Raw genomic sequence first — 25107 nt, forward strand, 5'->3', positions numbered from 1 at the left:
TTCTGTGTACAACAGTGAGCGCAAGCTACATTAAAGTGATTATTACGTTTTGAATATGGATATTTTTCTTACAAAAACTCATGGATTCGCTACAGTGGGCCTTTATTCATCCCCCGGAGCCGTCTGCGGCACGTTTTATTATGAATGCGCAAGCTTTATTTGACGACTTGTGGACTGTTCAGCTGCAACACCCGCTGAGTGCCATTAAACAGCTTGAAAGATCAAAGACAATTTTTAATATAACTCCGACTGGATTCGTCTGAAAGAAGAAAGTCATATACACCTAGGATGCTTTGAGGGTAAGTAAAACACAAGCTAATTTTCATTTTTGGGTGAACTAACCCTTTAATATGTTGTGAAAAACCATGATTTTTTTAGGATCCTTTGATGAATAAAACAAGTACAATTAATAATAATAATAAAAAAAACAGAATTTATATGAAACGGAAATCTTTTGTAAGATTATAAGTGTATTAGCTGTCACTTTTGATCAATTCAATGCATTCTTTGTGCTAAATGAAAATTAATAATTTCTTTAAAAAAAAATGACCCCCAACTTTTGAACAGTAAGTGTATGAGCGGTAATAATAGTAGTGCTTAACTTAGCACTGATACCAATTAAAACCGAGTGGTAAATGTAAACGTAATGAGACATTTTATAAAAGGGAACTTTCTGTTCCCTTTGACTGTGATCTAATTTCTAATCCTTCTGCTCAGGAAATCTCTATGCCAAAAGCAACTTTCAAATGTTGTAAGCTTTTCAACACTCATGCTTTTGGCCTGATCAACTGTGATGAGCGGCAGATCATTTTGTCAAACCCTCCGCCACATAACTGTGCATTAAACATCAAATAACCTCTAAATGGTCTGATCATGACGATGCATATTTTTGTTTCTTATTCTTCCTCCCCTCTGAACATGTTCAGCTTTAAATAGCTCAGCAGTAAGGAAGTGCTAAAATAATTATTTGTATCATATGAACTTATGTACATTGGCTTCATGCCATAAACATTTCTGTTTCTCTTTCCTTTCTAGCTGCTTTCCTCACACAGACAGTCTGCCTGGATGATACAACAGTAAAGTTTGAGATTTGGGACACGGCCGGACAGGAGCGGTATCACAGCCTGGCCCCTATGTACTACAGAGGAGCCCAGGCGGCCATTGTCGTCTATGACATTACTAACACAGTGAGTGGCCGTGATTATGAAATCAAAACATTTAAGTCTGAGTTTTTATCAGACATGTGTCCTGTACTGCCAGTCATTCACCTGCTGAGGGTTACGTGGCACCTCAGCTGCAATGTGACTTTGCCAGTCATGCATCGGCTCTAATAAAAGCTGACATCACGCTGTTGTGCTCAGCAGAAGGGTAAGGTCTGAATAATAAGGTTTCACCTGACTGACTGCTGGGGTTAATTATTATTCTGTAGGATACAGTCAGACCTTTGCTCAAAGTCAAGCAAGTCACAGTGGCAGTGCACTTCCTTCCTGTTGGCAGCCTTAAGCTAATGTATGTGTATGTGTGATTGTATCAGAATACAGTGATTTGTTTGTAATATGTAAGATATTTTAAAGGTGACATCATGAAAATCTGACTTTTTCTGTGTTTAAATGCTACAATCGGGTCCCCGGTGCATCTAACAAACAGAAACGTGAAAAAAACAACCCAGTAAATTTTTTTGGTAAGCCTTTCTCTGCAAGCTTGTGAAAAAACGATCCACTCAAATTTCAAATCCGCTCAAAGAAAGGGGATCTTATTATAATATTACTGCCCATTAATCTGCAAGTTTCCACCCACGGCGCCGCCATTGTGTTTTCGCAAGCGACAACGGTGTACCAGTTCTAATGCAATGGCGAAAGTTTGAGCAAAGCATGCTAACTGTTCTGTCTTTGGCTGCACTGACGAGCACAGAACACCATTTAGAGTCCCAGTCTCAGAGGAGACGAGAGCAGTGGATTTATTGATTTATTTACTGTATAATTACGCTGCTGCCACACAGATATAATATAAACACACTTTTTTTTCCTTCACAGACATAACCCACTGTTTTCGTAACTCATGTCTGTTTTTAACATAAACTTGTGTGTATTTGACAGTTTAAGCACAATAATACATGAATGAGAACTTAGTTTAGTACTCACATGCCGTGTGACAGCCGCTTTCTGTGCGTGTGCTTCGGATGTGTGCGCTCAGAAAACCGTATATCAGAAGTTTCAACTGATATGGTTTAAAATGCATGATTTCAGCGTGATAGACACATAGACTGTAAAAAACATGGATGTAGTGTCCGTGACATCACTCGTATGTTTCTGAAGAGCATTTTTTAAGCCTAAAGTGGGCGGAGCCGACGGTCGCCATCTTGCGTCTTGCCATCCGCGTCACTCCCGGATAATCGAAAATGGGCAAAAAGCCGGGACGTGGGAGAAGCTGAGGTTGCTTGCTGCTGAAACCACACCTAGAGTGACAGTAGTGCTACCTTGCAAAAACAAAAAAACATAACTTCGTTTTTGGTCGAAACTGATAAAATTGATATTTTTGGAACATTCAAGACCTCCTTTATCATGTGTATCGGAGAAACCAAGGCAGAACACAGTATAACATCAGTTACCGCTCTTTGACTTTGTTTTGGAATGCTCAAATTAAGTTACGGTGCTCTGCATTTGTTTAGCCGTTCGTCAATATTACTGTGCCAGCCTGGAGTTAGACGGTATTCTGCCTTTGTTTTACTGTCCATTAAAGTCTGCCGCGTTTAAATTACTGTGTAACTTGTGCTTTCATACATCTGTCGGCACTTCATTAGACAAACAAATTAGCGATCTAACAAACTGCTCCATATAAAAAAGCACTGTAAACAAGCAACGACTAGATAACTTGGCAACAATAATTAATCATAAATAATCTTTTTTTAATTAGTTTTTTTTGTTCTTTTTATAATGCAGATTATTCACTTAGTGCCAGCTGTCAGTCTGGGGCTGCACACTTCTGCACATGTGAGGACTCGAATGCCGTGACAGCGTAGCATGTATTACACATAAAATCAGTAACAGTTCGTAATTAAATCCTTTTTCGACCTTTTCATGTAACTCGATAAAATCCATGGCAATGAACGTCATCAGAGATGTTTAATTCACAATCATTCTGAGCATTATTTATACTTGCTGGCGTAGTCATGCTATTTTCATTCAATCGATGTAAAAACAATAGGCGTAGCCTATGTCTTGCATCCTTTAATGTTAGCGAACATTGCAAATAAATTGGTTGCAAAACGGTATCCACTCACGTTTAACTTTTTGTCTGGTTGTTATGGTGAAAAAAAAAATGGAATCACATTACTATATGTTATAACCTATGAGATAGCCAATGATCACTAGAGCACCCAAATATTTTATATAATGTGGAAGTTACTGCCTTTTGCCTTGGTGTGACATCTCACTTTTTGCAGACAATGCAAAAGCAGAGTACAGTAACTTCAAAATAGCAGTAAAAATCAAGTTTTCATTAAAACATCTAATTGGCAGATTTCCAGTGTCCTACCTATTAGGGGTGTGAACCTACACTGGTCTCACGGTTCGATTACGATTATCATGTCATCGATTCGGTTCAATTTGATATCAAGATGCATCACAATGCATTGACGATGTACTGCATCCTCAGTTTTCAGTTTTACTTCACATGTATTCAATTTTGTCAATAAATACAAGCAGTCAGATATATGAACTGTACCTGACATGGTTTCTCAATTTAGTATCACCCCCTGCATATTTTATTGTGCGTGACATGATTTGCACACAGCGTGTGTCTTCTCCAGGTCGTGCTTACCAGGTTGCTCATAAAAGCCGAAATGTGCCCAGATGTCGGCTTTTAAAGTAGTTGGAGCATTTTTAATTACTCGCACTCGCGTCTCGCCTCCCTCCGCCATTAGGCGTGTTCGATTTGAAGCGGTGCTGCGCAGAATGATCAGTGTATGACATCAACCGCGAGAGCGATTCGAAAGGATAAAGATCCGTCTGCTCTATCGCTCTTGCGGTACTTGATGTCATACACTGATCATTCTGCGCAGCGGCACTTCAAGCCAAACGCGCCTAATGTATGCTACCACGACAAATGACGTCAGAAAAGCGTCAGTACGTTATAATGGGTTATGGTCTATTATTGAACCGATAACGAATCGTCCTTGTCTGCATCGCGATGCATCGTAGAAACGATTAATTTCGACACCCTTACTACCTATAATTATTTTTTCTGGACAAATGAAAATCTTTAAAGCCATTTTTCTTGCCGTTTGTAGGGCAGAGCGGCAATCCACCTGTCACTCAAGTGGCCACGGCCTTAATTGTGCAGGAAAAAAAAATTCACCCCCCTCACAGTTGTCATGAAGGGCACAATTACCTATATAGACCAAAACCACTTTTTGTATCAGACTGTAAACATATTTTTTTCTGCTGTAAAGGCATTTTAACATGGGAGGTCTATGGGATTAACTCCCTTTTGGAGCCAGTCTCTAGCGGCCAGTCGATGAATTGCAGTTTTACTTAATTCCGTGTTGGTTTTAAGGGAGAGACTGGGAGGATAGACATGATAATAAAAATCAAACAGGTGTTTTTTTTTTTTTTAGCAGAGTATCTGAGGAACAAGCTATGAAGGCACAGCCCTGTTCTGGAAAAGGGGGCGGGGAGCAGCAGCTCATTTGCATTTAAAGAGACATGCACGAAAACAGCGTATTTCTGCTTCCACTCAAAATAGGCATTTTCAAAATGATATAATAAATGATCTATGGGGTATTTTGAGCTGAAACTTCACAGACACTTTCTGGGGACACCTGAGCCTTATATTACATATTGTAAAAAGTGCCATAATAGGTCACCTTTAAGTCTCTTTTTAAAAAAACATGCATATGCAGGTGTTTTTAGTAAAAATAGATATCAGTTCGTTAAAAATATGATGCCAAAAATGAATTTTCAGCAGCCATTATTCCTGTCTTCAGTTCATCAATTTGATGCATCCTTGTGTGCCCTACTACTTCATCTGAGGTCACCTCTAACAATTACTTCTCTGCTGTTTTCCTTTGCACTCTTAGGACACATTCACTAGAGCAAAGAACTGGGTGAAAGAGCTGCAGCGTCAGGCGAGTCCAAATATCGTTATTGCTCTGGCCGCCAACAAGGTTGACCTGGCCAATAAGAGAGCTGTTGACTTTCAGGTGTGTTTATATGAACGCAAAACAACCTGTGTGAATCAGATATGTTTTTAACACATCCACATGCTTTGTTTAGGAGGCGCAGGCATACGCAGACGACAACAGCCTACTCTTCATGGAGACATCTGCAAAGACCGCCATGAACGTGAACGAGATCTTCATGGCTATCGGTACGATCTCACCTCTCTTATTGACTCTCTTCAAGCCCGGAGCAAAACACATCAACATGACACCGGTTTCACCTGCCGCAAAAATGCTCAACCAGACGCCACACCCAATCATTCAAATACTGCTGGTGATTAAATTCTGTTCAAATCAAACTAGTACGTTTATGAAGAAAATTTCCTTCTCAATGTCTCTCTTTAGCCAAGAAGCTTCCGAAGAACGAACCACAGGGTGGAGCAGGAAGTGGCGGACGGGCCAGAGGAGGCGTCGACTTACAAGAGACAGCACCTCAGGGCAGAAGCGGCCAGTGCTGTGGAGGCGGCAACTAGCCATCGGACCAATCAGCTGGCAGATGCACCCAAGGACTGATACAGACACACAAACACAGTATGAAACCATAGTGTGAGATCCATTCACTTATGACCCAGCTCTAAACTATGGCCAGTTAGACTGTACCATACAGCTTCAGAACTGGAAACTGGCCATCGATACCCTTGTAAATCGACACGTTAATGCTTCGACCAGTTATTCCTCCCAAAAACAGTACGTGCACATTCAGATACAAGCAAACACAAGCTACGACACAAGTGTCTCTGCCATCTGTGATTTTCAAAGTTATTCGATTTGTCTTATATAGAGTTTTGACAAAGCAAAAGGAGACAAACATGTGAACCGATCTAACCAATCACATTTAAGACAAAAGAAATTCCAGACTACTGCTGGTGGAAAAACAAGTTATCTCTCCCTTGTATTTCCTTATCCTCTCATTTGCTCGTTTGAATGAAAAATTTAGTGGCAACGCCACTATTCAAACACACTCTCCCTTTTGGTGGATGCATACTGCCAGTATTGAGTTACACCTCATCTTTCTCCTGCTCTCCTTGATCACATCCCTCCTTTGTTGGAGAGAGGAAAGATCGGAGAATGAGCAAACAGGCTATTTTCCATCTATGTCAGGCTGTTCTGTAGATCCTGTATTATTTTTTTTATTGTATTAGTCTCTCAGATGTCCACTACTCCAGCACAAATGAAACCAGTATATGATTTAATAGGCTAGACTCCTTTTCTAATCATTTACATATATCTACTTGTATATCTAAATGCATTAACAGGTGGTGTAACTCCGATGTGGTGTTGTTTTTTTTCCCTTTGCATTAATGAAATGTTTTTGAAATCAGACTTGGAGAAAACACATATAAATGACACAAGGCAAAATCAGCCTCCTCTGACCAAAATCACAAATATTTACGAGGGGGGAAAAAAAGATAATGTCACTGTTCTTGTACTCTTGTTTTTTTCCCTTTATTTTCCTGTGAATATGACCCCAATCATTAGCCATTTCAATTCAGCACCTTTGTAAGAATTTACTTGTTTTTGTACTTAAGGTCTCTTAGAGTGCACTGGGTATTTCTTTGTCCTCTGACAACTTGTCATTTTCTGTCAATATTGTTCCCTCATGTGTTATGTCGAAGGACATCTCGTTCGACTGGCATTTTCAGCATCACATGTGACCTAGCACAACAAATGTGAACGGTGACCCAGACGTCTCAAGCAGGGTCTGAGGAACGAGGGAGGCAATGGACAAAAATTAATAAATGGAAAAACACCAAACTAATAGAACTTGTAATTTTACCAATAAAGGAGGGGAAAGTATACATTCTAATTGTTGTGTTGTTATTTCTAAATACAGGTGGCGATGTGGAGTTTTTTTTGTTGTTTTTTTAGTCGTCCCCTAAATATGGTTGGGAATGGAGGTCTTTATTCACCATTACTAAATGAATTTAAAAGTAAGTCTTTTGTGTTTATGTTGTGCTGGCAGTCGTTTTGAGTTACTGATGTTATTGTATCATATCACTGTTCACAGTCAACCATGATTAAGTTCGTTCATGCATGGAAGTGTCCAATAACAGGGTGGTTACTAAGATTAGGCAAGTAGTATTTGGCTGGTCATGTAATCCTAACATGGCGGCCCCCCGGAGTGGACCCTCTGCATGTACGATAAAACGTTTTTATAAAGTAACACATATGATTGGATTATTATTATAGTGTGAATGTTGTTGATGATCTGTTTCAAAATTAGTATGCACTTATTTAGGAGTAAAACTTTTTAACAAGGAGAAAAATTGCTGAGTGCAACTTAAAGGTTCTTAAGACTTAAATCCATGAAGGTTCTGACTGGTAGTGATAAATGCACTTTAGTTTTGTCATCAGTGGTAACAATTTACAATTAATGCATTAACTAACATTAACAATGAGCAATGCATTGTTACAGTATTCATTTATCTTTGTTAATGTTAGTTAAAAAAATAAACTGTTAGTCAACATTAATAGATACAACTTTTGACTTTAATAACGTATCAGTAAATGTTGGAATCGGCATTAACTAAGATTAATAAATGCTTCAGAAGTATTTTTTGTTGTTAGTTTACAAATGTTAACAAATGGAACATTATTGTAAAGTGTTACCTTATCAGTGATATTTTATCTAAATTTATTTTGTTTTGTTAAAAACATAAACAACGTTAAGGCCAATTTTTAAGATTCAGAAGATTAAAAAATAAGAAATTAAGAAAAACCACATTAGCTGACTAAAGTTTTAGCAAAATTCATTTTGGCATTTTGCTACTAAATATAAATAAGTTTAGACAAATATGCTCTTTTAATGTGATATAGTGCAATAAAAAAGCTCAAGTGTTTAATGCCCTCCAGTGGAAAGAAATGTATCGTTTAATTTCGTAGTACTGCCTATAATACTACATCTCCCAGCATGCTCCTGTAGTGCGCACGCGCAGTGCAGTGGTCAGAACGCGCATCGAAAACCATCACAAAACTTTATTGCAGCGGCTCAGGGTGGAAGTGAGCGCGGCGATCCTCGGAGGGGAAGTAGGCTGCTGATATGGCGGACCCGGCGGCACAGAGCTCCGCGCAGCCCCGGCTTCAGCAAGCGCAGTCCGGCGGCCCGGCAGGACCCACCCCAAACCCCGGAGCCGCGAGCAGCGACCCGGCCCGACCAGGCCTGAGTCAGCAACAGTGGTCCAGCCAGAAGAAAGCCCAAGTCCGCTCGTTTCCGCGGGCTAAAAAGCTGGAGAAACTCGGGGTGTTTTCCTCCTGCAAGGTAACCGAGAGCTCGGCTCATAACAATAGAGCGAGTGCCCGGGCCTGTCATGTGTCAGTGCTTCAGGAACAGACTGCAAACCAGTCTCGCGTGTTTCCTGAAGTAATATGAAGCAATAAAAGCCTAAAGATGAAAACACAATAAAATGAAAACCTCTATGGACTAAAAATGATAAATGAATTACATTTCTATTGAATTCATTACCTATGCAGAAAAATGCTGTCAAAATGGGTAGCTTAACAGGTTTATATAGTGTGAAATTGGTCTATGGTGGTTAATTAAATGCGTTTATTATGTATGTTTTTAAAACATGCACCATTCATTAGACATTTTCAGTGTATCTTATTGTATTATGTCATGTTGTCATCACTGCATCATTATAAATCAGAATGTTTGGGCTGTATGAACATGTAAATGAACCTGATGTTTAGTGTCCTCTTTAAATCACAGCTGTGTTCTCCTATCACAGGCGAATGATGCTTGCAAATGTAATGGATGGAAAAACCCCAATCCGCCCACAGCCACTAGTATGGAGCTCCAGCAGCAGGCAGCCAGTCTGACGGAGGCCTGCCGAAGCTGTGGACACTCTCTGGGTAAAATGAATGCCTTTATGTTGGTTTTATTACATCACACTATATCAGATCCATGGCTCTGCTTGGTATCATCCAAATAGGCTGCTCCGGCGTGATTTTGTGCCCAGCCACTTTTCCAGTTGCCTTGCTTCTGGAAGTATTTAACACAGGGGTTTTTGAAAAGCCTTTGTTTCAGAGTTATAAACCATGAACCAAGCTATGAGGTCAACTTAAACTTTACTAATATTTCAAAATCAGATGAAAAGACAAGACTATGTAGTTAATGGCTTTAATGAAGCAAAGAGCTACAGTCTCTCAAGCATTGTGAAAGACAATCAAATTCAAAACAACAGCTAAATTTAAAGTCTGCGTGAACCAGAAGTTGCTGCCGACTTTATTTCAGTGTAGTGACGTATTTCCAGCTGAAACGGAATATTGAATAGAGGGCATGGTTTTATTTTGGCACTCCTCCTCTCTGTCTCTCACTCATAGCAATCTAACGGTTAGAGGGGGGTGTTTAAGTATATTCTGCCCAAGCCGTCAAACTGACGTCATCAGAGAAGGAATGCCATTCCAGAGCGGAAGTAAATGTTCAGATTCTGATTAAAGATTACAGAAACAAACAATTTTTTTCAGCGGATTAACTTGCACGGATTAATTGTTCACATCAAGACTAGCAATGTGCGCTAATAAAGTACATTTTGATTTCATGCGAACTTTAAAACTATTGATTTATTGATTTTACAATTTTTACAATTTACAAACATTTAAAATTTATTGCAAATTATGCATACAAATATTTAAGTGGTTTGAGAACATAGGGAAACTGACTCTACATCATTTTTTTATTGATTGGTGGAAATTTCTTTGCAGAATCGTAGGTAATGTAGTTTATTATCAGGATTGTCAGGATTATCAAAACAGCACACCATTGAATAACAGCCTTGTCGCTCACAATATGTTTGTCTTTAAAGGTTTATAAATTATGGTTTAAATCAATTTCCCTGTGGACAAAATGTATGAGATTTTGGTCCCACTTTATATTAGGTGGCCTTAACTACTATGTACTTACATTTAAATTAATCATTTGGTACAATGCACTTATTGTGTACATACATGTTTTTACATTGTACTTTTTAAAAAAAAATGTTATTACCTCTATGTAATTACATCTGTAATTAATTTCTGTAATTACATTTATAATTACACTGTTGACCAATGTAGTTAAGGCCACCTAATATAAAGTGTGACCAAGATGTTTACTTCTGGACTATTGCACTCTTTGGCTGCCTTATATAGACAGATACCTGAACTTTGCAGGGTTGAACACAGCAAAGTGTGAACTGTGGGCATGGTCTAATTCAGTGTTTCCCAACCGGGGTGCCGTCTGTCGAGAGCAGGGGTGCCGTGTAAAAAATCCTTTTTTAATATTTTTAAATTGCTAAAATGTTCAAAAAAGCATCTATTATATAATATCCATTTCTGATGTCGCCAATAATTAGAGATTATTAGTTCGAAAATTAGTTCACCGCTCAGGTTTCACTATCAAGTGGTGTGACGCTCTGCGTATTATCCCGCTCTATGCGTGTGCGCTCCGCTCAGTCGCTCCACTCGTATACCGTTCATGCTCATCGGAACAGCAAAGTCCACTCAAAAATTGAGCCGACAGGAAACATCGATGTAGTACAGTATTGTTTCTGTCTGCAATAGCCCTACTACCCTACCTGAAAAACTAAAAAGCAATTTATTTTAATTCGAAGGCCGACAGGCCTAATTCTGTCGTTATTTTTTATTTGTGCTATCATTATTAATTTCTTTATTTGTTCTTATTTTATTACTGACTGCTTACTTGTCATTTTTTATTCAATTCAAAGTTTGAAATCAAGCTATCTCGTGCTACTGCACCAAAATTACCCCACTGTAAAATAAAAAAAACACTGAGTGAGCAAAAATTTGTGAGATAGCTAGTTATAATGGTAATTAAACAAAGTTTTGATTTTACAGCTGGGTAATTTTGTTGCAGTAGCACGAGATAGCTTGATTTCAAACTTTCAATTGAATAAAAAATGACAAGTAAGCAGTCAGTAATAAAATAAGAACAAATAAAGAAATTAATAATGATAGCACAAATAAAAAATAACCACAGGCCTTCGAATTAAATAAATTTTCGGCAGCCGAAATTTAAAAGGGTGCCGCGACTAAAAAAAGGTTGGGAAACACTGGTCTAATTAATAGATAAGCAAATGCACAAAAATAATAATAAAAAGGTAATTGAAAGCAAGTGTAGCAAGTATCACCCTAAATGGACCAGTTTGTTATGCAAACCAGAGTTAAGCAGCATAAAGATAACCTTTGTAGATACAGGCTCGTATTAGGGGTGTGCGATATATATCGTCTGTGATAATATCATAATTGTTGTTTTAATGATGTAGGATTTGACATTATCAAGTATTTAGCAAAAACCATTCAAAACACACCTACAGAGCGCATGCAAACATTACATGAAGTCTAGAGACTAGTGCGAGTGCGCATTTAGAGTGTGTTCTCTTCTTTCACTGCATGATTTCAGTATATTATTCAGTCAGGTGTTTCGTTCCTGAATGAATCAACCGTTTAAATGATTCGGTTCAATCGCAATGACTCGCTTATTAACAGCGATTTGCTGCCACCTACTGGCAGTTTTAATTTCACATTTAAAGTATTTTTTTATTATTTAAATTCTTCAAATATCAGTATTCAACGTTTTATGTTTAATAGGCCTATATCAAAACATTATTTATGCATTTGTAACTGCAGGTTAAAATTGGAAAATATTAATTTCTATCAGTGTGAACTGATCACCATACAGAATATGAAGAATATCAAAAACTTGAGTCAGCTGTCCACGGCAGTCCTTAAGATACCAGCACAATAACACACTCAGCAAAATATCGTCTAATTATCGTTATCGATAAAATCCCAGAAAATATCGAGATATTATTTTTTGTCAATATCGCACACCCCTAGCTCGTATATGTTAACTTTGCAGTTTACATCATATAACGCTTTATTATTGTTGTTCACATTGTCTTGTGTGTGTTTATAGCGGAACATGTGTCTCATCTGGAGAACGTGTCTGAGGAGGAGATTAACCGGTTGTTGGGGATGGTGGTGGATGTGGAGAATCTCTTCATGTCTGTCCACAAAGAAGAAGACACGGACACCAAGCAAGTCTACTTTTATCTGTTCAAGGTAAACAGGCAGATGAGATCTGCTTCCTTCATATTTTTTAAGTGCAAAAACACCCAAGATGAGTTATTAACATGTTTAAATCATCCTCTAAGATGTTTTTTGTTTATCTTTCAGATTAATATTTCACATTTTTGCCTATGTTGATTTGGTGACTGTTTGTTTCTTTTCTAAGTTGCTGAGGAAGTGCATTCTGCAGATGGGGAAGCCAGTGGTGGAAGGCTCTCTCGGTAGCCCTCCCTTTGAAAAACCCAACATAGAACAAGTACGTCTGTGTGTGTTCTGTATAAGAAAGGTGGCAAAAAGCTTTCTGCCAGTCACAATCCATGCAAAATGGATGATAAGAAGTGGTGGGACACTTGTCTTTTAATGCAGGTTATTATTGTTGTGTGAGTTGATCTGCGCTCAAGATCTCTCTCTGCCTCAGGGGGTGCTGAATTTTGTCCAGTATAAGTTCAGTCATTTGGCTCCTAAGGAGAGGCAAACCATGTATGAGCTGAGTAAGATGTTTCTGCTCTGTCTGAACTACTGGAAGCTGGAGACCCCGTCACAGTTTCGTCAGAGGGCCCAGAAAGAGGATGCGGCCGCCTACAAAGTCGATTATACTAGGTGTGTGTATTATATTGTAAATAAGTGTATGTTTGTGGATTATATACATATAGATGCCGTAACAAGTGCTATAAGTTGCACTGTAACTAGTTGTCAGAAAAAAATTGATGATCAAAGATGATCGATTTCACTCTTGAAATGCTACATCATATGTAAAAATTATATTTCTTGTGAATTTTGTAATAAAATTAACAATTTGAGATTTTTAAAACGCAAACATCTCCACAAACATCTTATTGCTAAAGATATAATGTATTGAGTAATGGCTGCTGAAAATTCAGCTTTGCCATCATCGGAATAAATTACTTTTTAAAAAATTAAAACAGTTATTTTAAATTGTAATAATAACTTACAGTATTACTGTTTTTACTGTAATTTTGAGTATACAAAATGCAGCCTTGGTGAGTATAAGGGACTTCTTTCAAAAACATTAAAATAGCAAAGTAAACCCTAACTTTTGGAACAATAGTGTATATGGGGGAAAAAAAGAGATTCCATCTGGCTCTACTTATAATTTATATAGATTCATTAGTGTAAATTTGATGTGTATGAACCAATACAATAACAGTTTTTTTTTGGTGTGTGTGTTTCAGGTGGCTGTGTTACTGTCACGTTCCTCAGAGTAATGACAGCTTGCCCCGGTACGAGACCTGTCAGGTATTTGGCCGCAGTCTGCTGAAGTCTATCTTCACTGTCACCCGCAGACAGTTACTGGAGAAGTTCAGAGTGGAGAAAGACAAACTCCCACCAGAGAAACGCACTCTGATCCTCACACACTTCCCCAAGTAAGACACAATACCATCTTATCAATACACACTCCAGCACCATCACTCTCACATAGTATAATTGAGTATATTTGTGTGTGTGTGTGTGTGTGTGTGTATTAGGTTTCTTTCCATGTTGGAAGAAGAAATCTATGGAGAGAACTCCCCCATTTGGGAAGCAGACTTCACCATGCCAGCCTCAGAGGGTACACAGCTGGGGCATCAAACAGGTGTGTGTTGACTGTTGAAGTGGATATTAGGGATGAGCATTTAGCGTAATTTTATAATGTCATATCAACTTAAATTAAAATTTATATTTAAAAAAATGGCTTAAAGGTTTACTCCACCCCAAAATAAACATTTTGTCATTAATGACTTACCCTCATGTCATTCCAAACCCATAAAAGCTTAGTTTGTCTTCGGAACACAATTTAAAATATTTTGGATGAAAACCGGGAGGCTTGTGACTGTCCCATTGACTGCCAAGTAAATTACACTGTCAAGACCCAGAAAAGTATGAAAGACATCGTCAAAATAGTCCATCTGCCATCAGTGGTTCAATCTGAATTTCATGAAGCGACGAGAATACTTTTTGTACGCAAAGAAAACAAAAATAACAACTTTATTCAACAATTTGTCTCCTCCGTGTCACCGTAGCACCATTTTGGAGAATATCCACTGAACGTAAACTGTGTATGCTGTTCTACTTGTCTGTGTCAGCATGTTTTCTACGTTTATTTACATTTTGATTTGAATGAAAACCGTGTCCGTGTGGTGCGGCTGACACAGAACAGCATACGCAGTTTACGTTCAGGGATGTTCATTTCAGTTATTTTTCCTAACCGACAACCGATGCTCGTTTACCGATTATTAACCGTTAACCGACAAGATTATTTTAAATGAGAATTGAATTAAATTAGAAAGGATAAGTGTCTGTGACCCGTTAAAAATACTAACATTTAACTTCAAGTGATTGCGCCGGCCGCATGTGCGCACACAGTTAAGCATTGCTGCCTTGACAATGCAGCCTATTCATTATCATAATAAAATAGTCAGTCAAACATATGGAGAAAAAAAACACACTGCTCAGTTTAAATCTGTAGTCAAATCTGTGCCGTTAAAGGCAGGGTATGTGATTTTGCAAAAACACTTTAGAAAACTGATTCGGGCCGAATAGCAAAACAAACTTGTATCACAGTACCGCCGTGATGTTATGCAAGCCATTTTGTTTTACGTGGATATTGGAACGCGAGTGAAGTACATAATAAATAATAATTTGCCATTCAGATACATCACGAATATGGAAACATTTGATTTTGTGTGGAATGAGAGACCCAACGTTGGTTTCAGTTTCGTTTTATCCTAAATGAATTTGTTTTGGCTTGTCGTTTATATTGCTATAGCTTCTTATATTTTTAATTCTTGTTCTTTTCTAAATACTGTTAATTGAAAGGATTTGTTGTGGAGTGAGGGGAACTAAAATAGCCTAACTATGTTTACAGTGTTTATTATAATGTTTGTAAACATTTAGCGTAGGTATTGGCCTGTTTCTGAATGAAAGAATAAAATGTGACTTATGTTTTTTTTTCTCTCTAAAAAACAAAAAACATTTATACGCGTAGCGTATTTTAGCCATGCAGCAAACCTTTTTAAATATTTTGATAAATTACTGAAAAAAATAAATATATATTTAAACCGTTGAACTGATTGTATTAATCGGTCAAAATTCTTACAGTCGGTTAACGGTTAACCGGTTAAAATTAACATCCCTAGGACAGTCACAAGCCTCCCGGTTTTCATCCAAAATATCTTAAATTGTGTTCCGAAGATGAACAAAGCTTTTACGGGTTTGGAACGACATGAGGGTAAGTGATTAATGACAAAATTTTCATTTTGGGGTGGAGTAACCCTTTAAAACAATTGTCATGGCACATATTCAGTATACTTAAAAAAAAAATAGTGCTAACAGAACACCATTATTCATCTTCCTGTGTGATCACCAACATAGAGACCTAGCATTATTTTTGGACTATGTTGCTTCAAACCCTTTTTTGTTCTGTTCTAGTGCTGAGTCCAGTCTCGGTCTCTGGCTCTCCGCTTAGTAAAGGCAGCAGTGGTTCTGCTCTGGGTGTTACAGGTTTGGACGTAGCTTCCTCTGAACCAGTAACTGGTAAGAAGATCCAGTTGCAGATTTATTCATTTTGCACTGTGAACTCTGTACATTGGCATTTAATTTGATTACACAATCATATATGCATCAGACTTGTGAATGCTGTGAAAGATCATGGCAATCATTGTGATACACTGTCTCAGGAGAGAAGCGAAAGCTTCCTGAGGCACTGACTCTGGAGGATGCCAAGCGGATCCGAGTTATGGGCGACATCCCCATGGAACTGGTCAATGAAGTCATGAAGACCATTACAGACCCCGCTGCCATGCTGGGGCCAGAGGTCAGAGTTCATCACACCCTTATGATAGCTTTATAAGTATAGTTCACCCGAAAATGAAAATCTGATGAACATTTATTTAAGATGTAGAAGAGGTGGTTTCTTCATCAGAAAAGATTTGGAGAAATATATCATTACATCACTTGCTCACCAATGGATCCTTCATTCTGACGGCATCCGTTCACTGCGGAGGATCCATTGGTGAGCAAGTGATGTAATGATATTATTTCTCCAAATCTTTTCTGATAAAGAAACATACTCATCTACATCTTAGATGGCTTAAGGGAAATTTTCACTAATTTTTTATTTTTGGGTCAACCATTCCTTAAATATAGCATGAGGTTCTTCCATTCTGCATTAGAACGTCCTGTATTTTGTGATTATACACTTAAAGAGTCAAAAAATAATCTTCTAGTTTCATGAATGGTGATTTGTTTGCTGGTTTCCCAGACTAGCCTGTTGTCAGCAAACGCAGCTCGTGACGAGACGGCTCGTCTGGAGGAGAGGAGAGGCATCATTGAGTTCCATGTCATTGGTAACTCTCTCTCTCAGAAGTCCAATAAGAAGATTCTAATGTGGCTCGTGGGCTTGCAAAATGTTTTCTCCCATCAACTTCCCCGCATGCCCAAAGAGTACATCACACGTCTTGTGTTTGACCCGTAAGTCCACAGCGACCCCTTCCTTTTTCCAGAGCTCCCGCTACTTTCCTCAACCTTTAGCTGTCAGAGTTTATGTCTCGTTAGCCTCCCCTCAGCCTCTTTTGACTCTGAGTCCTCTGTGTGACCTCAGGAAGCACAAGACATTGGCTCTGATTAAAGATGGCCGTGTGATTGGAGGGATCTGCTTCAGGATGTTCCCCACTCAGGGATTCACAGAGATCGTCTTCTGTGCGGTCACCTCAAACGAGCAGGTCAAGGTATGTAGGCACACTTGATGGAAGCTAAATTACTCTAAAAGACAGTGGTTCTCAACCAGGGGGCTTTGGCAAACCTCCAAGGGTTTTAAAAACCTTTTCCATAGTGAAATTCCATAGTGAATTGTGATTTAAAAATGAGGCAATCTCAGAATGCATTGCAGTAAGTTTGCTCATTTCATTTTACGTAGACTAATAAAAACAGCCTCTGGAAGCAAAAAAAAAAAAAAAGCATTAATTCTGTATTTATTTTAAATATCCAGTCCACATTAATCACAGAAATTGTTATATTAATATGCATCTAAATAACCCTTTTGTTATGTGGCATGGCATCAGTGTTGGGAAGGTTACTTCGGAAATGCAGTAGGTTACAGATTACAAGTTACCCTACTTAAAATGTAACAAGTAGTGTAACTATTTCAATTACTTTATTAAAGTAATGTAACTGATTACATTTGATTACTTTTCTAAATTTCTAATGAATGTTTCCAACTGTTACTCATTTTCAAACATTTAAAGCAGGCAGAGTTAACCTTACAGTAGTACTCAACACTGATTACTGTCAGACTTTCAAAATCCTTCATCGCTTAAATTAAGATTAAAATAATTTAATTTTAAAGTACAGCCACCACAAAATCAGACTTTAGCAGACTTTAGAAATTATTGAGGTTAAATACAGTTTTAAAATCATAACAATATATAGTTTAATAGCTAATATAATGTTTTTGAGATTTTGACTGTGTCAAATTGCACAGGAAACACTGGCATCTAACAATGCTTTGGAAAAAAAGTTCATCTTAAAAAATAAAGCATAAACATAAACCCAAACAGGAAATAAAAAGAGTTAATGAATAAGCATGTGTCCTATTCTGTGTCCTAAACCCCTGAAACATTGCTGTCTCATATTTTAAAGCAGTCAGTGCAATTTGGGAAAGAAATCGTGTGTGTGTGTGTGTGTGTGTGTGTGTGTGTTTGAGAAAATATTCAGATGTAACCCCCTTTGTAATCGTTAACATTTTCATAAGTAACTGTAATTTAATTACACATTTTCTCAGTAACTGTAACAGATTACAGTTGCGTTTATTTTGTAACTAAATCACGTAATTCCGTTACATGTAACTACTTACTCCCCAACACTGCATGGCATGTATGAATCGATGACTATCACTTGATTTTTTTTTTGTTGATAATTTTGTGTGTGTGTGTGTGTGTGTGTATGTGTGCATGTTTAGGGCTACGGCACACACCTGATGAATCATCTTAAGGAGTACCATATCAAGCACGGCATTCTGTACTTCCTCACCTATGCTGACGAATACGCCATCGGCTACTTCAAGAAACAGGTACAGCTCCAGCCACTCACGTACAAACGTTTTTCATTTTCTATTTTTCCACTGTGCAGCTTCACCTGTTGAACCCTCATTCTGTCGGTAGGGCTTCTCCAAAGACATCAAAGTGCCGAAGAGCCGATACCTTGGCTACATCAAAGACTATGAGGGAGCCACGCTAATGGAGTGCGAGCTCAATCCCAGAATACCCTACACCGAACTCTCACACATTATAAAGAGGCAGAAAGAGGTGAGAGTGCACAGATTTACCCTGCTGCTGGAGAGGAATACATTGTACTGGTTTATCCAGTGGTATTACATGGTGTATGTTTTTGGAGGGGTTTTTTTCCCCACTTTTTTGATATATCTCAAAATATCCCAAATTGGCTGAACACATTAACCTTTGGTCAATTTGTCTGCAGATCTAAGAGAAGGGCAAGACAGCCAGGCTAATGTTATATGACTGTGGGTTTGTTGTCGTCTGCTGTAGATCATCAAGAAACTGATTGAGAGGAAACAGAATCAGATCAGGAAAGTGTATCCAGGTCTCACCTGCTTCAAAGAGGGTGTGCGGCAGATTCCTGTGGAGAGTATACCAGGCATCAGTAAGTGTGCGCTCGAGTCTAAATAGCAGCTATGATGCACATACAAAATTCTTCCATTCTCACACACTCTCTCCCTTCCTTTTTCCACGAGGAGAGACTGGTTGGAAACCTAGTGCCAAGGAGAAGAGGTCAGAGGAGAATTTATGCATATTTATTCTGAAATCTTGGACCATCTGTCTGTCTGTATTAGATCATAGTGGAACTGCATCTTACGGTTTTACAGCGATAGCATGTGTACACTTCAAAAGATTGGGCTCAGAAAGAATTTTTAAGACTTTAATGCTTTTATTCAGCAAGAATGCATTAAATTGACAGAAATCTTTTGTAATATTATTAATGTCTTTACTATTTCAAATAAATGCTCTTCTTTGATAATAATATGAAAATATAATGTTTCTCGAGCAGCAGATCAGCATATTAAAATTATTTCTGACACTGACTGAAGTAATGATGCTGAAAATTCAGCTTTGCCATCACAGGAATAAATGTAAATAAATCACAATAGAAAACTGTTATTTGTTTATATATATATATATATACAGTATATGTATATATATATATATATATATAAAATTTTTGGTCACTTTGTGTGTGATATATAAGATGAGCCAGTCTTAGCAAAACAGCAGGATTATGTTGCAATTCCTAATTAAGTTAGCAGCTATTTTACTTGCTTTTGGGGTTTAATGCGTGTTATTTGTGTATCCTCTCTTATTTTATCTCTGCAGTAAAGAGCTGAAAGATCCAGATCTGCTCTACAACATGCTAAAGAATCTACTTGCACAGATTAAAGTAAGAGGCCTGTTGTCAATCACACATTCATTTTAGCACATTAACTGTGTAATATTTGGGTATATGCTCACCGTCTCATCTGTGTGTGAACAGACACATCCAGACGCCTGGCCTTTCATGGAGCCAGTGAAGAAATCCGAAGCTCCAGACTATTATGAGGTCATCCGCTTCCCCATTGGTGGGTACTAATATCATCTGCGTATACAGTAATGAGATTTATTTATTTATTCTGAAGAGCCGCTATTGAACTAGTCGAGCGAGCTAGACTGCCAATATTTATCAGTAAAAGTCTATACAGTTTGAACAACAGCAGATTGCATTCAATTGAATAAACCTCTCCTCCTACTCAGACTTGAAAACGATGACGGAGCGTCTGAAGAACCGGTATTATGTGACAAAAAAGCTGTTTATCGCCGACCTGCAGAGAGTGATCACAAACTGCCGAGAGTACAACCCTCCAGACAGCGAGTACTGCAAGTGTGCCAACACACTGGAGAAGTTTTTCTACTTCAAACTGAAAGAGGCCGGGCTCATTGACAAGTAACGGGCATCTAGCCTAGGACAAGGGACCAGTTAGTTACTATAGAGAGTGTGATCACATACACGTTTAATTTGGATGAATGATATGCAAACTTGTCAAAAGTTGCTGCGTTCTGTTACTTTTTTCTTTCTTATACAGTATAGTTATAAAACTCAAGGTTATATTGGTGTGTATGACTCTGCTGTGCCAGTGCATTAAGGGAAAATGAAAACTGAAAGTGTGATCGATGTGGGCGTTAGCTTAGGCAGAAGTCACTATTAGCAATTCTGTTTTTCTGTCCCATGCGCCATTAAACGAATGACTCCCGAACAACGCAAACTGTTGCTCTACATACTGTACACAAACATTTGGTTGTGTAACAAAGTCTTATCCTGCGACATTTACTGACCCGAGATGCTGCAGCCAAATTCGGACAATGTTTGGCCTCTAGTGATGATGTCACTGCGGTGCCACCATTCTCTGCCAAAGCTGTTCGATACAGCCGGTTAGTCATATACAGGACGTGCCTATTCAGTATAAATCTGAAAATATAAGGGACATTTTTTTTTCTCTTTTTCTTTTGAGTTCCATCAATGGTTTTTATTGAAGAAAAGACGGTTCATTCCTTGACAGATCACTTCAAGTAACAATAGTCCTTGTTTTTGTCCTCCTGGGAAATTACTGCTGTCCACTTGGCTTTGTCAGTGTCGTTGTGAAGTGCTTATCTCTGTTTGCAAACCAATATTTGTCGTCTTCAAAAGCTTTCAGCGTGTCATGATCCCGGGCGTAACCATTCACAGTTTTTGCAGCCTGATTTTTACACCCATTTGGGACCAGGAACAACTATTTCCATTTCAGTCATAACTGCAAAACACTTTTGTCTGCTACTACCTAAAGTACTCGTAATGGACAACTGCACAAACCCGTATTTTCAAATATGTATGTGTTTTCTCTGAATGTTCTTTGCGCATGTTCTTTGCTAGTTTACCGTTCACACACATGTAACAGGACAGCTGGTTTATTTCTCAGTCTCTTGTAATGGGCATTTACTTGAATCATGACTTTGATGAACTGCTGCAATGTTGATGTATTATCAGGGTTCTTTATTTTTTGTTTTACTGTGGGACACTGATGGCCCTCACGAAGAGGACAGATGGGTGTGCTAGAAAGCGGTTGGCCATGGTTACATTTGGAAGATGCATGTAAATTGCTACGGTTCTATGTACTATGATTTTTTTTTTTTTTGGAAAATAAATTTTTTTTTTTAAAGTTTGAGTAATTTTGGACCATTCTTCCTTACAGAACTGCTTCAGCTCACCCATATTTTTAAGACGTCTGGTGTGAATGGTTCTCTTGAGCTCATTCCACAGTATCAATTGGGTTGAGGTCTGGGCAGAAAAGATGGATTTTATGTCTCTGAAACCATTCTGTAGTAGATCTACTTTAATGCTTAGGGTCGTTATCCTGCTGCATCACCCAGCTTTTTCTTATATATATATGTGTGTGTTTTTGTGTGTGTAACAGGCAGATGACAAAGGCAGTTCGTTCAGTTTTGATTTCCTAAAATCACCGACTGCCAAATGGGGCCCCATCAAGGTCTCTCTATTACTTTCTTCTGCCCTCGCTGCAGCTACTGCTCTCCACATTTACAATCAAAATCTGTTTCAGTCCACATCATTGCTGTACCAAGGGGTGCAGAAAAACAATAAAAAACAAAACAAATCTCTGATAACAATGACAAATTGATGACAAAAAAAGTTTAAAAGTGTCTTTTTTTTTTATTATACTAACAGTCCATGGATGCTGCTGTCATTGAATTTGGCCCCTATTTTGTTGTATGTCATTCATCTCCTCCTGCCGGGCCCTTTCTCTGTTTCCGGTTTCGTTTTTCTGCTCAGCAGGCTAATAAAGGGACGGGTTTGAAGACCAGATGAGGTTCAGCTTCTCAAAGAAACACAGACACCTCACCACTACAGTGACATCAGCACAGGTGAGTGAACATACTGACACAATACTGACCTGTGCAGATACAGTTATTTAATCGTAGTTTATAGTCCTTTATAGTCTTTCAATGCAAAACCGTAAGCAAAGTAGTAGCTTTGATATTTTTAGCATGGAATATTCGTTTTAAGATCGTCATTATATACTCACCCTCATGTTGTTCCAATCCTGTATCAATTTCTTTGTTCTGTTGAACACAAAAGAAGATATTTTAAAGAATGTTGGTAACCAAACATTTGCTGGCAGCCATTGACTTCCATATTATTTTTTCCTTAATATGTAAGTCAATGGCTCCCAGCAACTGTGTGGTTGCCAACATTCTTTAAAATATCTTCTTTTGTGTTCAACAGAAGAAAGAAACTCACAATTTTTATAATTGGAACAACTTGAGGATGAGTAAATGACGACAAAATTGTCATTTATGAGTGAACTAGCCCTTTAACAGAGATTAATGGTGAAACTACTAACATTTCACCTTAAATGCTTATAAGAAAATTATGATAGTTGAGAAAAGATAACTAAAACATTCTCTCTGGTTTGCACAATTCTTATTCTGCCTGTTTCTTACTGTATCTTCTGAATGGCACTGGATCAGTTTATTCATTATCGCACTACACTGGTTAATCTGTAATGATCTGTGCCTGAAGCTTTAGGAAATGTGTCAGTCATTTCAGTCAAACCATTTTAGTATGTGTGGTGACAAAACTGATGTGTTTCATGAATACTGATCATTTTTGACCATGTAAAATAGCTGTCTTTATTGTACCTTCTTCTTCTGACTGTTTGAGTGTAGATGGACTGCAATCTTAGACCATACCAGGAGGAGGTGGTGCAGGCAGCACTCAGAGGGGAGAACAGCATCATCTGGCTGCCCACCGGTGGAGGAAAAACCCGTGCTGCGGTTTACGTCACTAAGAAACACCTGGAGACCACAGCCAATGCCAAAGTGGCAGTGCTCGTCAACAAGGTAAAGCCAGATTAGTGCTTTATCACTACCTTTGTAACTTTTTTATTACTCTTGTTGTATTTAGATTTACACAGAATATTCATATCCATTGTCCATTGTTCTCAGGTGCATCTGGTAGACCAGCATTTTGCAAAAGAATTCAAGCCTTATCTTGGGAATACATACAAGATAACAGCCATCAGTGGGGACAGTAATGAGAAAGACTTGTTTGGGTGTCTAGTCAAGGCCTCAGACCTGGTCATCTGCACGGCTCAGATCTTGGAGAACGCCCTGATCAACATGGAGGAAGAAAAACACGTGGAGCTGACTGGTAACAGATGATTCTGCATGACACGCCATGATACATAATGCCTTACAACAGTTTTACACAGTGCATGAATGTAAACTTGACTCCATGAATACGGTACACTTTGGTTGGCTTTTTTCAAGTATTAGAGGAACAATTCCCATGTTTTATTGTTGTGAGAACTATTATAAGACTTTGCTATTGCACATACATGCACCTTCTTAATTGTATATAACAATAATAACCACAATAACCTGTTGAATTGGTATGCAAACCAATATGTAAAAACCTTTTGATGATCTCATTTGAACTATTATTCACTATTTTTAAATATTAACCCAAAAATATAAGTTTATCAGTATCTACTAACCATGTAGCACCTACTAAGTGACAGCCTAATTCAAGCTAAATCTGAAACTCTTTGACACATTCTGGGATAGTTTATTTATTTTTTTGTTATACACAAATATTTTGTATTTTTAATTTTGATGTTAATGTTAATTGCTGTAAAATTACAAAATCACACAAATCATGATCAACCATTTTTTGGGTTGAAACCTTCCGGAAAAGGATTAAAAATAAAACAGCTCAATATTTAATAGGATCTTCTAAGGTAGAAAATATTTTGAAGATTAAGCACTTCCATTCACTGACTACTTGATTTAATTGATTTTGTGAAAGTTTTGGGTCGAAAACATGATGACGTATTAAGTATTAAAGGGGTCATATGATGCTTTTTTAAAGATCATTATTTTGTGTATTTGGTGTAACAGAATATGTTGACATGCTTTAATGTTCAAAAAACACATTATTTTTCAAATACTGTACATTATTGTAGGTCCTCTATGCCCCGCCTCTCTCAAACGCTTCGTTTTCTACAAAGCCCCCTCCTTGGGGCGTGGCAGAGTCTTAACTTTGATAAAGAATTTCTCTTTGGTTTTGAGACTTTAGTCTTTGCAACTTCAGGGATCTTATCTATGCACAATCAGCTTGTAACACTCCAAAGAGAAAGGAAAACTTGAAATCGCATCATATGACCCCTTTAACAGTACCCTTCATTTGTCTCTTTTCAGACTTTACCCTGCTGGTAATAGACGAATGTCACCATACACAAAAGGAGAGCGTCTATAATAAGATAATGGGCCGCTATGTTGAAAAGAAAGTGAGAAAACAAGGGAATCTTCCTCAGATTTTGGGTCTCACAGCATCACCTGGTACAGGAGGAAATAGGCAACTGGATAAAGCTGTTGAACATGTATTGCAGGTGTGTTTAAATGTACACATTAGGACTTGGCAATAAAGCTAAAAAAAAACACAATTTAAAAAAAAATCATGCAAGAACTGAAATTCAATTCAAGTCATGTTTTCCACATTCACAACAAAGATTTAAAGGGATAGTTCACCCAAAAATGAAAATTCTGTTCATTTTTTCATAATTTATTCGTTTAATTTTTTTGGCTAGTAGAAATTATGAATGGCCGGTAACTTAAAAATTTCTTAAAATGTAATTTATTCATGTAAAGGAAAGCTGAATTTTCAGTGTCACATGATCCTTCAGAAATCATTCTAATATGCTAATTTATAATCAATGTTGGAAA

The 25107-nt window shown here is 37.9% G+C and overlaps 3 protein-coding genes across 4 annotated transcripts in view; all 3 read left to right on the plus strand.

Annotated features, from left to right (window-relative positions):
* LOC107755567 (ras-related protein Rab-5C-like) overlaps positions 1 to 7017 on the plus strand; it is a 16468-nt gene extending 9451 nt beyond the window's left edge. Inside the window, exons 3-6 of the mRNA XM_016572437.1 lie at positions 1036 to 1187; positions 5078 to 5200; positions 5274 to 5367; positions 5564 to 7017. Coding sequence (XP_016427923.1) covers positions 1036 to 1187; positions 5078 to 5200; positions 5274 to 5367; positions 5564 to 5691 — 497 coding nt within the window. The 3' untranslated portion in view covers positions 5692 to 7017. The remainder of the gene's footprint in view (positions 1 to 1035; positions 1188 to 5077; positions 5201 to 5273; positions 5368 to 5563) is intronic.
* Positions 7018 to 8167: 1150 nt separating this feature from the next.
* LOC107755568 (histone acetyltransferase KAT2A-like) lies at positions 8168 to 21475 on the plus strand. Of its 2 annotated transcripts, none has more exons than XM_016572439.1 (18): positions 8168 to 8477; positions 8947 to 9070; positions 12135 to 12280; positions 12453 to 12542; positions 12705 to 12886; positions 13480 to 13671; positions 13774 to 13880; positions 15716 to 15820; positions 15964 to 16100; positions 16548 to 16756; positions 16887 to 17013; positions 18243 to 18353; positions 18445 to 18588; positions 18829 to 18943; positions 19035 to 19071; positions 19672 to 19735; positions 19829 to 19913; positions 20086 to 21475. In XM_016572439.1, exons 1-18 carry the CDS (start codon positions 8259 to 8261, stop codon positions 20277 to 20279), a joined length of 2388 nt encoding a protein of 795 aa, XP_016427925.1. In that variant the 5' UTR covers positions 8168 to 8258; the 3' UTR covers positions 20280 to 21475. The 2 variants fall into 2 exon arrangements, with proteins under 2 accessions (XP_016427925.1, XP_016427926.1); XM_016572440.1 differs by having other exon boundaries at positions 19038 to 19071.
* Positions 21476 to 22050: 575 nt separating this feature from the next.
* LOC107755569 (probable ATP-dependent RNA helicase DHX58) overlaps positions 22051 to 25107 on the plus strand; it is a 9295-nt gene continuing 6238 nt past the window's right edge. The window contains exons 1-4 of the mRNA XM_016572441.1: positions 22051 to 22245; positions 23050 to 23223; positions 23329 to 23533; positions 24583 to 24773. Of these exons, the coding sequence (XP_016427927.1) occupies positions 22186 to 22245; positions 23050 to 23223; positions 23329 to 23533; positions 24583 to 24773 (630 nt within the window). The 5' untranslated portion in view covers positions 22051 to 22185. The remainder of the gene's footprint in view (positions 22246 to 23049; positions 23224 to 23328; positions 23534 to 24582; positions 24774 to 25107) is intronic.

The sequence above is a fragment of the Sinocyclocheilus rhinocerous genome, unplaced genomic scaffold (genome assembly GCF_001515625.1).
Source record: "Sinocyclocheilus rhinocerous isolate Xijiao unplaced genomic scaffold, SAMN03320098_v1.1 scaffold2849, whole genome shotgun sequence".
NCBI lineage: Eukaryota > Metazoa > Chordata > Actinopteri > Cypriniformes > Cyprinidae > Sinocyclocheilus > Sinocyclocheilus rhinocerous.

What these genes read in the sequence shown, in the direction of transcription:
- LOC107755568 (XM_016572439.1), top strand. Translation starts at nt 8,259, where the DNA reads ATGGCGGACCCGGCGGCACAGAGCTCCGCGCAGCCCCGGCTTCAGCAA. An exon ending in CTGCCATGCTGGGGCCAGAG is followed by an intron (nt 16,101 to 16,547) that starts GTCAGAGTTCAT and finishes CTGGTTTCCCAG; the next exon opens with ACTAGCCTGTTGTCAGCAAA. An exon ending in ACACGTCTTGTGTTTGACCC is followed by an intron (nt 16,757 to 16,886) that starts GTAAGTCCACAG and finishes GTGTGACCTCAG; the next exon opens with GAAGCACAAGACATTGGCTC.